The sequence below is a fragment of the Delphinus delphis genome, chromosome 3, assembly GCF_949987515.2.
Source record: "Delphinus delphis chromosome 3, mDelDel1.2, whole genome shotgun sequence".
Lineage (NCBI taxonomy): Eukaryota > Metazoa > Chordata > Mammalia > Artiodactyla > Delphinidae > Delphinus > Delphinus delphis.
The window spans coordinates 117,774,643-117,791,793 of NC_082685.1; the positions used below are offsets into that span (position 1 = coordinate 117,774,643).

General features: G+C 38.4%; 2 protein-coding genes across 3 annotated transcripts; both read left to right on the top strand.

The window, feature by feature from the left end:
• Positions 1 to 37: 37 nt before the first annotated feature.
• Positions 38 to 16,656, top strand: AK6 (adenylate kinase 6). 2 transcript variants are annotated; one of them, XM_060009377.1, is made up of 5 exons: positions 38 to 148; positions 2,359 to 2,451; positions 11,402 to 11,460; positions 11,568 to 11,713; positions 14,297 to 16,656. In XM_060009377.1, exons 1-5 carry the CDS (start codon positions 124 to 126, stop codon positions 14,487 to 14,489), a joined length of 516 nt encoding a protein of 171 aa, XP_059865360.1. In that variant the 5' UTR covers positions 38 to 123; the 3' UTR covers positions 14,490 to 16,656. The 2 variants fall into 2 exon arrangements, with proteins under 2 accessions (XP_059865360.1, XP_059865359.1); XM_060009376.1 differs by lacking the exon at positions 38 to 148 and adding an exon at positions 223 to 343 and having other exon boundaries at positions 14,297 to 16,654.
• On the top strand, positions 297 to 5,250 carry TAF9 (TATA-box binding protein associated factor 9). The gene is made up of 3 exons (XM_060009374.1): positions 297 to 343; positions 2,359 to 2,451; positions 3,434 to 5,250. The coding sequence occupies exon 3, from the start codon at positions 3,451 to 3,453 to the stop codon at positions 4,246 to 4,248; it is 798 nt and encodes a 265-aa protein (XP_059865357.1). The 5' UTR covers positions 297 to 343; positions 2,359 to 2,451; positions 3,434 to 3,450; the 3' UTR covers positions 4,249 to 5,250.
• Positions 16,657 to 17,151: the final 495 nt, after the last annotated feature.

Sequence of the window (17,151 nt, forward strand, 5' to 3'; positions counted from 1 at the left end):
GTCGGCGCTTCCGCGACACAGCCCGAAAGGCGGGGCCTCCTAAGGAGCTACTGTCTTAGGCATCCAGCGCATTGCCTAACCGGAAGCGCCGACCCGACGTGTGCTCGTACTTCGTACACTGCGATGGAAGCGTGTCATAGAAAGCCAGGTAACCAATGGTGGGTGACGAGGCGGCGGAGGTGGGTCGCGAGCGACACTCCAGGCCTCGAGTACCCCGGCGCCACTGGCGCTTGCCGTTATCCTCCCCTTCCGGCCCCTCCCTGTAGCGTGTAGGGCGCTTGTGCGGAGGCGTCGGGAGCCAGTGCGGCGAGGACCATGTTGCTTCCGAACATCCTGCTCACCGGTCAGGGGGCGCACTAGGGGTTGTGGTGGGCGGCGGGGCTGGCGCGGGGCGCGGAGTGCCCTGGGGCCTGGAAAGCCCGAAGTGGGGTCGCTTAGCGTTCTATTGCGAGGCTCGGCGAGGGTCGCGTGGAGTTGTAGTTGTCAGGGCCTGTACCCCCCGCCCTCGCGACGGTTTTGCACGAGGCTGGGGGAAGGGGACGACGGACGTTAATTCTTTTGCTCAGAGGTTGGCTACTCGGTGAGGCGGAGAGAGGTAGATAATATACAGTTCCCTTTTTTGGCAAGCTGACTAATCTTTCGTAATCAGGTTTTTGTCTGTAAAATGTCTGTTGCTTCTTTACTTGGCGGGGTGTCTGCGTGGTTACCGAGATAAGGTAAGGCAATATTTGGCCCTTAGTAGATCCGTTAATGGTGGATGTTTTAGTCCTTAGGCCTCTAGGGCCGTCTCTTATTTTCCCTTTGTATCTGAGAGATTTCGATGAAGGGGTTCGGATGTTTGCGGTGTGGGGTGATAAATTTGCTGTATACGCTTGCGGAGTTAGCATCAGGGGCTTTTTCTTTGTGTTTTAAGAAGTAAAGGTATCTACTGAGCATCTCTGGTCGTTTCTCGTAGAGATGCTGTAAAATTCCCGGGCTGATCGTGGGTTTTTTTCTGGGTCTTTGGATCCATACTCAGGGCGCTTGTTACCTGTGAGGGGTAGTAAAATGCCGCATAACGACTTTAAAAAATATTTCTGGTCGTTTAACTCTGAAAATGTTTACTAAATTGTAGTATTTAATAGCAACATAGGGCATTCCTGGAAAAATCTAATGGGTGTAGATGCTGTTGCAGCACAATAAAATTTGAGGCGCTGTTTGTGGATCAAAGCCAAGTTTTATCCTTTAACAAAACGTAAGCATATTGGCAGCGCACAAGTCCTGTCTGTGTCTGAGAGTAGCAGATTAACCTCAACAGGTTACTGTTTAGCCTTTAAGCGTCCTTAAGGGGAAGATTTTACAATATCTGATTTGTTTGGGTCAGACAGTGTCTTGGTTTTTTACTATTAAGCCATATCGTCAAAAGTCTAAATGTGAGCGTTTTATTGAAAACATGGTGAGTTGAGGATTCAGACTTGGTGTATTATAGTGGACTGGAGGTAAAAATGTTATTGCCCTTATAGGTAGACTTGACTTATTCCTTCCTTTTTTTTTTTTTTTTTTTGCGTACGCGGGCCTCACTGTTGTGGCCTCTCCCGTTACGGAGCACAGGCTCCGGACGCGCAGGCTCAGCGGCCATGGCTCACGGGCCCAGCCGACTCTCAACCACTGCGCCACCAGGGAAGCCCAATTCCTTTTATCTTTAATTATAATGATCAGGTGTTGTAATTTCAGTGGCGTTAGTTCAAGTTGAAAATTAAGTGTTTGATTATTTATCTTGAAACAATAAATATAAAAAAGGGAAGGTGAAGAACAATGTATAGTATGGCCATTTATGTAGAAGGAAATATATGGTGTGTGTATGTATGTATGCACGCAATGTCTGTATATGTACACGTGTAGTATGCTGCCATATATTTGTATATATATGGATGTATACACAAACATATGTATATGACTTCTTTGGAGAGATACATAAGAAAGTGGTTTACACTGGTTGTCTCTAGGGAAGAGTATAGTGGATATTCTTTCATACTGCTTAACTTTTTTCCATGAACAATTTAATTTTTTTAAACTAAAGCAAATAAATGATGACAGTTTATTTGAGGTAGCTAGTTTTATTCTGGGAATTTCCATGGTGGTGGCAGACAGTCTGTAATTGTCATCAGATTCTCCCAAGCCCCACTCCTGGTGAAATCAGATACACTGGGTGAAATTCTGATATTCAGCAGGCTTTGGGTAGTTTTGATTAGATTATGGTGTGTGTAATTTTATATAGGATTGCTAATTAGGAAACTTTTCAGTTGTTAAGAAGGCAGATTAGAGGCTAAAGTCTAATAAGTATTCATGAACAGTATTTTTCTGTGGCTTGTCTTGCAGGTACACCAGGGGTTGGAAAAACCACGCTAGGCAAAGAACTTGCATCAAGATCAGGACTGAAATACGTTAATGTGGGTGATTTAGCACGAGAAGGTAAGGGGCACTTTGGTGTTAGATTTGTTTAAAAAAGTGAAAGGAATAATGGAGTATTAGTACTGTACTTGTGAGAAGGTACAAAAAGCAGAGAAAAATTGCCATGAAGGAATTAATGCTCTGTTGGGGACCCATAGAAATAGAACATATTGTCTCATGCTTTGTCCTAGTTATTTTGACCACTACATCCCCTCTGCAGTTGGCTAGCAGTTCTTGTGGACAGTAATAAGTGGGATAGCTTCCAGGAAGATTAGACTTAGGACAGTTTGAATATGAGGAAGAGGGAGAGTATTTTTGAGTTGGGCAAACACGTAAAGGTCAGGGTGGTGCTAAGCATATATATCTATGGAGACAGTGAGTATATGAGCTCACTGGAAGGACATGATTTTGAACTCAGGCAGTAGGACATGGCTGTCCTATGGTTTTTTCCTAGATTAGTTTGTAGGTGCATGCCTGTAAGCAACTGCACGGTTTTTTTTTTGTTTTTTTTTTTGCGGTTCGCGGGCCTCTCACTGGTGTGGCCTCTCCCGTTGCGGAGCACAGTCTGTGCAGGCTCAGCAGCCATGGCTCACGGGCCCAGCTGCTCCGCGGCATGTGGGATCTTCCCGGACCGGGACACAAACTTGTGTCGCCTGCATCAGCAGGCGGACTCTCAACCACTGCGCCACCAGGGAAGCCCCAACTGCACATATTTTAAAATGTTGTATGTTTTTGGTTATTTTACCCTGTTTTTCCCCAATCTTTTATCACTCCCTTATTTGTGTCTTCATCTTTTTATATTCTCTAATGGGTAGAAAATAAATTTAAGTGAAGGGAACTTTAAATGTGCCTCATTAAAATTAAAAAGATTTAGTGTATTTTTTAATTTATATTTTTAAAAATTTAACATGTATTTTAAAATTTTAAAGTTCCTGACAGTTGCTACTAAAGTAACTATTTCAGGTTTGATCTAATGTACATATTTTTTTCAAATGATCTAAAGTCTGATCACCGGATATCATGGAGTCTGGCAAGATGGCTTCTCCCAAGAGCATGCCGAAAGATGCACAGATGATGGCACAAATCCTGAAGGATATGGGGATTACAGAATATGAACCAAGAGTTATAAATCAGATGTTGGAGTTTGCCTTCCGATATGTGACCACAATTCTAGATGATGCAAAAATTTATTCAAGTCATGCTAAGAAGGCCACTGTTGATGCAGATGATGTGCGATTGGCCATCCAGTGTCGTGCTGACCAGTCTTTTACCTCTCCTCCCCCAAGAGATTTTTTATTAGATATTGCAAGGCAAAGGAATCAAACCCCTTTGCCATTAATCAAGCCATATTCAGGTCCTAGATTGCCACCTGATAGATATTGCTTGACTGCTCCAAATTATAGACTTAAATCCTTACAAAAAAAGGCATCTACTTCTGCGGGAAGAATAACAGTTCCACGGTTAAGTGTTGGTTCAGTTACTAGCAGACCAAGTACTCCCACGCTTGGCACACCAACCCCACAAACCATGTCTGTTTCAACTAAAGTAGGGACTCCAGTGTCCCTCACAGGGCAAAGGTTCACAGTACAGATGCCCACTTCACAATCCCCAGCTGTAAAAGCCTCAATTCCTGCAACATCAGCAGTTCAGAATGTTCTAATTAATCCATCACTAATTGGGTCCAAAAATATTCTTATTACCACTAACATGGTGTCATCACAGAATACTGCCAGTGAAGCATCAAATGCCTTGAAAAGAAAACGTGAAGATGATGATGATGATGATGACGATGATGATGATGACTATGATAATTTGTAATTTAGCCTTGATGCATGTAACATGTATACTTGGTTTTGAATCCATTGTACTGAGATTAAACATGCACGCTAGATGTTTCCATGTTGTGTTTTAGAAAAATAGTATTGAATGAGTAAATATGGTTACCATACTTTTCAATTGAGATATTGTGTTGGATTTTCTTTAATAGGATTAGTAATGGTTTTTCATCAGCCTTTAAGTGTAAAAAATAAAGTTGTAATTCATCCATTTGATTGTTGGTACTTTGGCGATAATGTTTTTACATTTTTAGATGCAATTTTCTGCCTCATTATCACCAACAGAAATAACAGTTGCAAAAGCTTGAAGTTGTTGCAGTCTGTTCCTTACCAATAGTCACTTCTAGTGTCTTCACATGTTTAGGTTATAGTATGATCTCTGGTGTGTAAGTCACTCTTACGGGCCATTCTTTCAGATTGCTGAAGTATACCATGTCTGTTTTTTAGAGAGACCACTTGGTCAGGATTTTTATTTATAGCGAATCCTCATCCATTTAGATTTATCTTTCTCAATTGCCAGACTTCTTCCTAGGTCCCATTTTTCTATCCCTTTGGATATATTTAAGGACCCTTGCTGTGGCTCCCAGTATCTTACCACTTAAAAATTTTTGAAGTTTTAGGGCTTCCCTGGTGGCACAGTGGTTGAGAGTCTGCCTGCTAATGCAGGGGACACAGGTTCGAGCCCTGGTCTGGGAAGATCCCACATGCCGCGGAACAACTGGGCCTGTGAGCCACAACTACTGAGCCTGCGCGTCTGGAGCCTGTGTTCCGCAACAAGAGAGGCCGCCCCCACTTGCCACAACTAGAGAAAGCCCTCGCACAGAAACGAAGACCCAACACAGCAAAAATAAATAAATTAATTAATAAACTCCTACCCCAACATCTTTAAAAAAAATTTTTTTTTGAAGTTTTTTCCCATTATTCCTTTTTGCAGGTCAATTTTTGTGCATCTTTGCTTGTCATATTCTTGATACTATAAGCTAGTATCATGCTTATATTTTTAATCCAGGTTTGGCATTCAAATTGTAGTTAATAAAACTTAGGTCTTTATTTGCTACTGTGCATAGCTTGACATTCTCCATTTTATACCTATATGAAATCTGGTTTTGTTCCTTTGCCTGTTGAACTTTACTGTTTTTGACAAGTGATTTCAGAGTCACATACGTCAGTCAATTTCAGTCATGTCTTCTAGTTCTCATCTCACCCACTCAATATTTCTAAACTTAATGAAATTACTATATAATCTGTCGTGAATAGCACTGAGAGCAACAGTAACACCAGACCAGGGATATTCCACTGTGAGACACTCCTTTTCCTCTTCACTGAGTCTCCTTGTACTCAAAAGATGTGTGTACACTTGATGGTGCATGGTCCTGACCATCCTCTTTGTATTTTATTGAGATTATTTCATGAGAATCTGCCTTAAAGGAAAAGTGGAGCTTTTTTTCCTTCCCATTATGCCAGATAAAGGATTTCTGATCTGATTTGACATGTGTTAGATGAGGTGCTTTATAGTGATTTCAAAATGTACCAGATTTTTTCCCTCCGATGCCATCTGAGTGTATCTGAAAATCTTACTAGGAAATAGTCTGAGACATTCAGCCTCCTCATTTTTTCCAAATGCTAATATGTTGTAAGGGAAACCATGCAATCTTCTGTAAAGCAGTGTGGTTCTCAACAGGGGGTGATTTTTGCCCTCCAGGGGACATTTGGCACCTTCTGAGATATTTTGGTAGTCATAACTGGAGTGGGGGGTTGCTACTGACCTCTAATGGGTAGAGTCTAGGGATTCTGCTGAACATCCTACAACTCACAGGACAGCCCTCCACCCCCATAACAGAATTATCAAGCTCAAAAGGTCAGTAGTATTTCAGGTTTAGAAACCCTGCTATAAGTAAGGAGACAAAAAACAAAACTGGTTTTAAACAAATGTGTCTAAATGGAGTTTATTGCCATCCTAGTAGTCATGTTGAATGGCTGTATTATTTGTAAGAGACCTTCTTTATGACATTTAGAACTAAAGCAGGAAAAATTAGGTGGGGAATTAAGCTTAATAAAACTATGGAGAGTCCTGAATGTGGAGTGACTAAGAATGCTTTTCTTACCCCTGTTCTTCCAGTCTCGCATTCCTCACTTGATGTCCTTTCCCATATGCAATCATTTAATTAAACTTCTACCAGCATCCTTAATTTTCCTGCCACCAGTTTTATCAGTCTTCAGCCTCTATGCCTAACCCCAGGATGCTCATATGTCTAGACATTGGATGCATTTCAAATATCTGGCCCTCAACACTTAAAATCTTGATGTGTTTCTAAGGCAGGGGTTGGCAAGCTGCAGCTGTTTTTGTAGGAGCCACTAGCTAGATTAGGCTGCAAATCCTGAAGTATTTATTGTCTGGCCCTTTACAGAAGAAGTTTGCCATTCCCGCTCTAACCTATGTGTATCGCATTTTTTTCCCCTCACCTGAATCAACTACCACTGGAAGCCTTTGAAACTAACTTCTCCGTTGTCCTCTCTCCAACACTGCTCTCCCAATCTTTTTATCTGATTCTCTCCTTCCCACCATATATACCTCTTTCCCCTGTGAACTCATTGCAGCCATCTTGTAATCCTGCCCCTCCCTCTGGTAATTTCATTGACTCAGGACTAGTTAGTCCTTTTTACTTATAACTCTTAAATTTATTATTAAACCTTAGCCCAACATCTAGACATCTACAAGATTTAACCATCTGGATAGTTCCCACATATTTCCAAATTAATGTTTAAAAAGCACATGTTCTGAAGTCATCCGTGACTGCTTGCCCATTCCTGATTCCTGTCACCCACACATTAAAAACGCATTTACACACTACACAGATGCACTTGTCTCCTAATCTTGATAGTTTAAAAAATCCCTTTGATACCCCTGTCCCATTCCTAAGACCATTAACGCTGTGTCCCTTTGGTACCGCTATACCATTCTCGAGACCATTCATGCTGAATCTCTTCTTCAGTATCTCTTCCCTCCCTCTTCTGTACACCATCATTATGTCCTTTAAAAAGGGGGCGGGCGGGGAGAGGGGATGAAATTACTTGAACTTTTTAATGATAGAGGCCACTCACCTTAATGAAGTAATGAACTGGCCACAGTTTACCTTCAGCCCTTCCCTGCAGCCACTATGCCCTATGTCCCCTTAAGTCTACCCACAGTGCACTATTGTTCTTCAAACGCATGGGGAGTCTTCCATCTCCATGTCCTTATACATGCTATTCCCTTTACCTGTACATGCCCTTCCTCATCTGTCTTATAAACAGTTCCTTAAAAGGCCCTACTCGAATGCCGCATCTTTTGGTGCTAACTTCTCTTGGCAGAATTCATTGCTCTCTTTGCATAAAAGGCCAGGTATCAAAGCTCCCAATCCTTCTAAACCAATTAACTTCTTATACTAATTGCATTAGTATAGATGCAAAATAGATGACTAGCATCTCTATGTGGTTAGCTTTAAAGAACGGCTTTCACGTGAGTGTATAAATGATAGGATGGCAGTTAAAGGAAAGGTCATGTTTTTATAGCTTGACTAATGACAGCTTGGAAGGTCTTTTTAAGGTAAGAAGGTCATTTTAAGCCTTTTAACCGGCTCCACAATCAATTTTTTTCTGCAAGTAATTTATCTAAGTAAATCATAAAACTTTGTTTAGGAAACTGATTTAAGTTTCGATAATTTGATGAAATCAAGCTTTTTTTTCCTCTTTGCCGTATGAAGATCCACTGTATAGACAATTATAAATGTGACTACCAGTTGAAGTTTCTAAAGTAGCACAAATTTTTCCTCATTTTGGAAATTTGAAACAAAGTTTAGAATTCATCTCTCTCCATTCCTTGGAGTATAGGTTATAATTACCACCTAAAATTCTGCAGTAGCTTTTATATGGTATCCATGCTTCTTCTGGACTTGCTTCCTTCCAACTCCACACAGAAATCAAAATGATTTTTAAAAATTTGAAATTAATCATGTCATTTCATGCTTAAAATGCTTTAATGATTTTCCTTTGCTTTGGGATAAAGTCTAAACAACTCAGTGCAGCCTTCAAGGTCTTTTTTTTTTTTATTTAATTAATTTTTTTTTTGGCTGTGTTGGGTCTTCATTGCTGCGTGCCAGCTTTCTTTACCTGCGGTGAGCGGGGGCTACTCTTCATTGTGGTGCGTGGGCTTCTCACTGCTGAGCCTTGTCTTTGTTGTGGAGCACGGGCTGTAGGCTCGCGGGCTTCAGTAGTTCTGGCACTCCGGCTCAGTAGTTGTGGCTCGCGGGCTGAAGAGCGCAGGCTCAGTAATTGTGGCGTACGGGCTTAGTTGCTCCACGGCATGTGGATCTTCCCAGACCAGGGCTCAAACCCGTGTTCCCTGCATTGGCAGGCGGACTCTTATCCACTGCGCCACCAGGGAAGTCCCTCAAGGCCCTTTTTAATCTGGCCTTAATCCCCCTGACCCCTTATCACTTATTTTCTAACTATTCTGAAAGACTTTTCCTCCCTTGAAAGGCTTGCCCTCCTTAGTCTCTCTGCCTTTGAATATCTTGTTTTCTCTGTTAAGAATCGTCTTACCTACCTTTTTTTTCCTGAGCTAACTGCTTCAAGTTTCCACTTAGAAGTTACCTGCTTCAGGAAGCCTCCTCTAATATCCCAAGTTTATGTTCCTAACCTAAAAGGTCCCCATGTTATTGCTCCCAGAGCACCATGATCCACAGCATTAAATATTACAATTTCCAGGTTACTTGTCTGTCATCTCCCATTTTATTGTCAACTCTTCGCGGGAAGGACTGAGTTGGTCTTCTTGTTCAATTTGTTCACTATTATATCTTCCTTATCTCTGTAATTACTGGTACATGGTGTTTGATAAATGTTTTTTGAAATGAATGTTGGAAAGCTTGAATTACACTATTTTATTAATATGTATTCACATGACTTAAGAAATCCTGCATTTCAGCATTGCAGTATATAAAGACTTTAATTCTAAAAGTTAATGCTGCTATAGTTGTCTGTTTTAGGCAGCATATATTTTTAAAGATTTAACTAGTCTGGATTTAAAATATGAAGGAACATTTATCTACTCCAGATTCCCACATAGTACAAAGTCAGCTGTAGGTATTCTTAGATTTTGTGGCATTGTAAAAAAAAAAAAACAAAACATGTGTGTGTGTGTGTGTGTGTATATATATATATATATATATATATATATATATATACACACACACACATATATAGTATTGTAAAAATAACAGAAATTTAACAACCTGATATTTTACTTACTTAAGTTTAATTACATAATATTTTAGCAAGTTAGTAAACAAGATTTAACTAATTCGCTATTGTTGAACATTTTAAAGCATCTTTTTAAATTTTTTTCTGGTTTGAAATTCAATGGTCAAAAGAAATCTCTGAACGGGTATAACGTTTTACTTTTAAAAATTATTCGTTTCCAGAGTCAGTTTACTAAATGCATGTATAACTAATATAACAGGTATAAAAAGCCTCATTTAAATTTTCATCTCTTTAGTAGCTGGGAAAGTACAGTATTTTTTCATGTATTGTTTACTAATTATCTTTTCCATCCTGTGTGAATTTTTTTCTTATTCTTTCTTAAGCTACTTATTGTTATTTTGAATTTAAGGTATTTATATAATCTACATTTCAGTCCTTTGTCCTAGTATTTCTCTCTGCCATTTTTCATTTTTTTTAATTATATTATTTTTCATCGAACAGAGATTTAACATTTTATATGTTTCAATCAATTATTTTTTTTTTTCACAAACTCAAATGTATCATACCTTTGTAGGTTTAATTTTCCATTAGTTATCTTTGGAATTAAGAAATTAGCTCTTGGGGCTTCCTTGGTGGCACAGTGGTTGGGGGTCCGCCTGCCGATGCAGGGGACGCAGGTTCGTGCCCCGGCCCGGAAGGATCCCGCATGCCGTGGAGTGGCTGGGCCCGTGAGCCATGGCCGCTGGGCCTGCGCGTCCGAAGCCTGTGCTCCTCAATGGGAGAGGCCACAACAGTGAGAGGCCTGTGTACCGCAAAAAAAAAAGAAATTAGCTCTTTAATTCAGCTAGGGTTTGTGATGTAAAGTAAGGGTTTAGATTAGTTTCTATATTGTTAACCAGTTTTCCCCATACCAAGACAGTTTAACTTTTTAGCTGGTAAGAGTTTCTGGTAGCTGAACTGTAACCCAAGAAGTCAGAGGCCACACTAGGATGCTAGAGAAATGGTTCATGTGCCCAGAATCAGCCCACAGACCCTCCAGGAAGACAGTTAAAACTGCCTTTGTGCCTTCCACAAACCCTCAGGACCACCCCTTCGTCACTTCAGAACTCACGCTCCTTTGAAGCTCATTTCAACCTGTGCCAAACTATTAAGGGGAAAGAGGTGGGAAGACTATAGCATGCTCTTCGAGATGGCTAGAAGAATGATCTAAGCCTGCCTTAGAGTATATACCTCCTAGGGATTCAGGGTGAGGGTGGGATTGGTATGTCTCACCTCCTTAAGACACACTTCCTTTGAAAGGAAGCTTTAATTTGTTGAAAAATTCTTATGTTAGATTTAAATCTGCCTTCTTTATGCCTGCCCCCATCATTCTTGTTTTACCTTCTGAAATAAGATATTCAACCCTTGGCTTTTGGGGATGCTGGAATTCTAGAAGTGAAGGAGCATCTGGGCACTGACTCTCCTTCCCCAAACCCCATGAAGATGTGACCTTAGTGACAAAGGGTTCATTTCTGGAATCAAGAACCTGCTGTTCCTTTTAATGAGTTTCATATCCTTGGCCTAATAAATTTGGAACTTAATCTCCTGTTAATGTGTGTACGAGTGTTTGTATCCATGTGTCCCCTCTTCGCACCAATCTGTAGCTCACTGAAACTAGTTCTCTTCTACTAATAGCCCCACAAATTCTGAAGTTGGCTATTATTCATTCTTTTTCAGGTATTTTGTTATCCAGGTTTCCTTCTAGACAAAATTCTAATTTATCAATACTGCTCTTCATATTTGCTGTCCATATGACATCTATTGTATTAGTGCCCTCCCTTGTCTCTAAGAGTAATTGAAAATTACTGAAAGTTACTTAGAAAATACTACTTTAATATGCCAATGTAAATCTCTTTTAGGGCAGTTATATGATGGCTATGATGAAGAGTATGATTGTCCCATTTTAGATGAAGACAGAGTAAGTACAATCTTTTTTATACAGTATACATTTAAAATTTATAGGAAAGTTGACCTCAGTTTTTTTAAAGAGTATTCATCTTTTTTTTTTCCTCCCCTTTCTTACAGGTAGTTGATGAGTTAGAAAACCAAATGAGTGAAGGTGGAGTTATTGTTGATTACCATGGTTGTGATTTCTTCCCTGAACGCTGGTTTCATATAGTATTTGTGCTGAAAACAGATAACAGTGTTTTGTACAACAGACTTGAAACTAGGTAAGGAAGGAAGAACACTGAATCCTTAAAGTATTATGTAAACTTTTACTCAGATTCCTGAAGTTGGCCAACATGAACATCATAAAAGGTTCTATTTGAAAACGTGACTACTTTATTTTGGTCTTATTATAAACCAAGTCTGTACGGTACCAACATTCTGAACCTAACGGAAAAAGGTGCATTCGTAAAACGCAAGCAGTAGTTTCTGAGTAAATGAATACCTCAACTGACAGTCTGATTCAGTAAAATGTACTATATATATCAACCCTACTTAGTCATGCTTTTTCCTTAATGTAAAACTTTTATAGGAAAACAGCCAAACCAATAACATACTCTTTGCTATGGAATGAACATTACCCACTCAAATCATCCTCACAACAGAAATGGGAAAGCTTATGAAAAGCTGAAGATAAATGAACATTTTACAACCTTTAACAAGATAAATTAACATTTCACAATATATTTGAGTTCATCCCTTCAGGAGAGCATCAGACTTAATCCAGAATAACCAGAAAAGCAAAATTTTATGGAAGACATTTTCCCACTGTCTTTTGATTCAAACTGTGGAAAAGAGGAGATTTTACAGGAATTTAGAAAGCAGTCTCCAGAAGGAAAACTCCAGAAGTTTGCCTAACTTCAGGTTCAGAATTTGTGGTTCTCACTGACTATAGTCAGCTCTGACTAAGCACCATTGGATGGGATACGCGCAAATTCTTGCACAAAAAAGTATAGTGGCAAATACATAGGGAAAGTTAGGTTGGGGCTATACCTAAAACTTCCATCATCTTTCTTTAGTCAGGGAAAAGCCATTAAAAATATTTGAACAGAGCAGTAATAGAGAAAATACGGTACATATGTGTTTTCTAAAAGACCATTTAACATTTTTATTAAAAATTACTATTTTATGTAAATAACTAAAGACTAAAGTATGAAAAAACTATGAGAAAGTAGTCTTGTTTTAACCGTTGAAAAAACTTACAAAGTTAATCACCTTAAAAAAAGCTTCATTGAGATAAATTCACATACCATGTGAATTGTACACCCATTTGAAGTGTACAATTAAGTGGTTTTGAGTATATTCACAGAGTTCTATATCCATTACTATAACTAATTTTTAAAAATGTTCATCACCCCTCCCCCACCAAAAAACCCATACCCATTGGCAGTCACTCCCCATTTCCCCTCAGTCCCTAGTCCTAAGCAACCAGTAATTTACCTTCTATCTCTGTGGATTTGCCTGTTTTGGACTTCTTATATAAATGAAATCATACAAAATGTGATCTTTTGTGTCTGGCTTCTTTTACTTAGCATAACGTTTTCAAGGTTCATCTGTGTTATGGCATGTACCAGTACTTCATTTCTTTTTATTGCCAAATATTCCATTATATGGATATACCATATTTTATTTATCCAGTTATCAGATTATAGACATTTGGATTGTTTGCAATTTTTGGCAATTACGAATAATGCTGCCATGAACATTCATACACGTGTTTTTGTGTGAACATTACATGTTCATTCATTTATCTTGGGTATTGAATTTCTTTAGGACTAGGATTGCTAGGTCATATGTTAACTATGTAACCTTTTGGGGAACTGTCAGACCATTTTCCAGAGTGGCTGCACCACTTTACATTCCCAAGAGTAGTGTATGAAGCCGCCAGTATTTTCACATCCTTGTTATCTTTTTGATTGTAGCCATCCTAGTGGATGTGAAGTAGTATTGCATCGTGGTTTTCATTTGCATTTCCTTGATGGCTAATGATGTTGAGCATCTTTTTATGTGCTTATTGGCCATTTGTATATCTTTTTTGGAGAAATATCTATTCGGATCTTTTGCCCAATTTTTAATTTGGTTATTTGTCCTTTATTTATTAAGTTACAAGAGTTCTTTATGTATTTTAGATGTAAGTCCCTTATCAGATATAAGATTTGCAGAAATTTTCTCCCATTCTGTGGGTTTTTTCATAAAGTTAATCATCTTTTAAGTACTTCAATTTAATTTTGATTGTTACAAAGTTTAACTAATTTGAGTTTGAATTTTCCTTATCTTTTTTCACTAGCTAATGAGTTGGCTAATTTACATCCGCATAAAGATTATATAATTTTTTCAATGTCTTTGGAATTGGTAAAGTACAGATACATCTGTGTGATCAAGTACCCAATCAGTATATGCTATTCCTTATCATATGCATTTTATTTTATTATATGCCATCTATTTGTTTTATGTGTCTATATCTTAACTCCTTAACTCTTTTGAAATTTAGGACCATAGCTAGAGACTATTTATCTCATAGCTTGGCATCTGGCTTGAGGTAGGTAGATGTTTGCTAATTGAGTGGCTGACAGATTGTAGGGAAAAAAGTCTCAGACAAAGCTAAACTTTGGTCCTTAGTTTAACCCTCTCTCTTGTCAAAGAAGTCTCTCATAGTCACAGAAGCCAATCTGTTTTCTCTAGGTAAAGAGCCTACAAGAAGTATTTTTGCGTGATTTTTCATGTGTTCAAAAGTGTCCAGTTTCTAGTCTGTTCCTAAAACTCCAGTTAATGCCGTTCAGTTTGTTTATCTTCTCTTTGCCTTCTAGGGGTTATAATCAGAAGAAACTAAAAGACAATATTCAGTGTGAAATTTTTCAAGTTCTTTATGAAGAAGCCTTGGGATCCTACAAGGAAGAAATAGTGCATCAGTTGCCGAGCAATAAACCAGAAGATCTAGAGGATAATATCAATCAGATATTGAAATGGATAGAGCAGTGGGTCAAAGATCATAGCTCTTGACTTAACAAGAATGCCACTTTACAATCACTCTTGATACCTCTCTGCTGACATCATATAAATTGTTCAATTATCAGTATCAGTACAACTTTCTTATTGAAATTGTGCTGTTGGACTCATAGGTGGATAGTATAAAGGTTTATGTTTAGTTTTTTTTCTCCATGAGAAAGCTAAACAATCTCAAGTATAATGAATAGTATTATTAAGGATTGAGAGTTAAAACTGTAATTGTTTAATGCTTCAGTTGCTAAAGAATAAATCTGATCAAATGGTTGGATATCTTTTATTACAGAAGAAACTGAAGATGATCTCTTAAAATAAAACTTAGACTAAAGATAAAGTATCAGTCTTCCATTTTTATTTCTTTCTTTAAATTAAAAAAATGGAAGTGGTAATACTTGCACTTTGTATAAAATTCAAAAGGTATGAAAGTGTATACAGATGGCGCCCAATTTACAGTGGTTCAACTTAGGATTTTTCGACTTTACTATGGTGCAAAAGTGATACGTGTTCACTAGAAACCGTACTTTGAATTTTGATCTTTTCCTGGGCTAGCAACGTGCAGCACAATACCTGTGACGCTGCGCAGCAGCAGGGAGCCGCAGCTCCCAGTCAGCCAGGTGATCGTGAGAGTAAACAACTGATACACACAACCATTCTGTTTTTCACTTTCAGTACAGTAGTCAAATTACAAGAGATAGTTAATCCTTTATTATAAAATAGGCTTTATGTTAAGATGATTTTGCCCAGTTGTAAGTTAATGAAAGTATTCTGAGCATGTTTAAGGTAGGCTAGGCTGGGGACCTCCCTGGTGGTCCAGTCGTTAGGACTCCACACTTCTACTGCAGGAGGTGCGGGTTCCATCCCTGGTCTCGGAACTAAGATCCCACATGCTGCACGGCGCAGCCAAAAAAAAAATTTTTAAAGTAGGCTGGGCTAAGCTGTGATGTTTGGCAGGTCAGGTGTATTGAACGCATTTTTGACTTAGGATATTTTCAACTTATAATGCGTTTATCGGGAAGTAACCCTGTTGTAAGTCAAGGAAGATGTGTACCGGAAAGGTAGGTTTCCCTTCCAGGCCACCCTGTTCTTCAGTCACCACTAGATTCCCTCCCTTTAGGAAATATTGTTACTCATTTCCTGTGTATCTTTTCAGAGATTTTATGCCTGCAAAGCATGTGTGTGTGTGTACTTTTTTTTTAAGCATATGGTAGCATACCATGCAAACTTCTGTAATTTCTTTTTCATTTAATATATTTTGGATATTATACCATCTTAGAACATACAGACCTTCCAATTCTTCATTCACTTTATTAAGGTATAATTCACATATCATAAAATTCAGCATTTTAAAGTGTACAATCCATTTTTAAAATCGTATTCACAAGATTGTGCAACTATCCCATGCTGTAACACTTTCATCACCCCACCCAAAAGACATCCCATACCTATTAGCAGTCACTTCCCATTCTTCCCTTCTAGCCCCTTGCTATCACTAATCTACTTTGTTGCTATAGATTTGCATATTCTGGACATTTTATATAAATGGAATCATACAATATGTCATCTTTTGTGTCTGGCTTCTTTCAATTAGCATAATGTTTTCAAGATCATCCATGTTGAAGCTTTACGAATACCTCGTTCCTTTATATGGCTGAATAATATTCCACTGTATGGCTATTCCACATTTTGTTTATCCATTCCATCAGTGGCAGAGTTGGGTTGCCTCCACTTTGGCTATTATGAATTATGAACATTTGTGTTCAAGTTTTTGTGTGGACGTATATTTTCAACTCTTGGATATAGCTAAGAAGCAAACTGCTGGGTCATATTGCAACTGAGTTTAACATTTTGAGGAAATGCCAAACTTTTCCAGAGCGGTTCCACTACTTTATATTCTTACCATCCATGTATTAGGGATCTAATTTCTCCATATCCTTGACAACACTTGCTACTGTTCATCTAATAGCCATCCTGTAGATGTACAGTCATATTTCATTTTGGTTTTGATTTACATTTCTCTAATGATTAATGATGTTGAGCATCTTTGCATTGTTTGAGTCCCTTATTGATGGACATTTAGGTTGTTTCCAGCTTTTTACTATTGCAAATGGTGCAAGAATAATAAGAAAGAATAGCATAGGGAACTATATATTCAATATCTTGTGATGAACCATAATGGAAAAGAATACAAAAAACAATCTATATATATGTATAACTGAATCACTTTGCTGTACAGCAAAAATTAACATTGTAAATCAATTATACTTCAATAAAAAAATACAAAAAAGAGAATAGCACATATATTACTATGTGGCAGGCACTGTTTTAAGCACATTTCAAAAAGTGAACTCTTAATTCACATGACTACTGTCTGAGGTGTAGGTATTATTATTGTCATTACAGGTGATGGAACCAAGGCACAGAAGGATTAAGTGACTTAAGATCACAGCAAAGTTATCAGTTTGGATTCCATCTTAGGCTCTTACCCACTGAGCTGTGCTGCCTAATGCGTATGCAACTTTGCACATGAGCAGGTTTATCAAGTAAATTCCTGGAAGATAAATTGTATGCAAGTATAACATTTAAAAGGTTCATTTTAATAAACAGATTACCTATAATGTAGACTCCATGCAAATCACTGTGGTGCAGAAGTCCTCCTAAC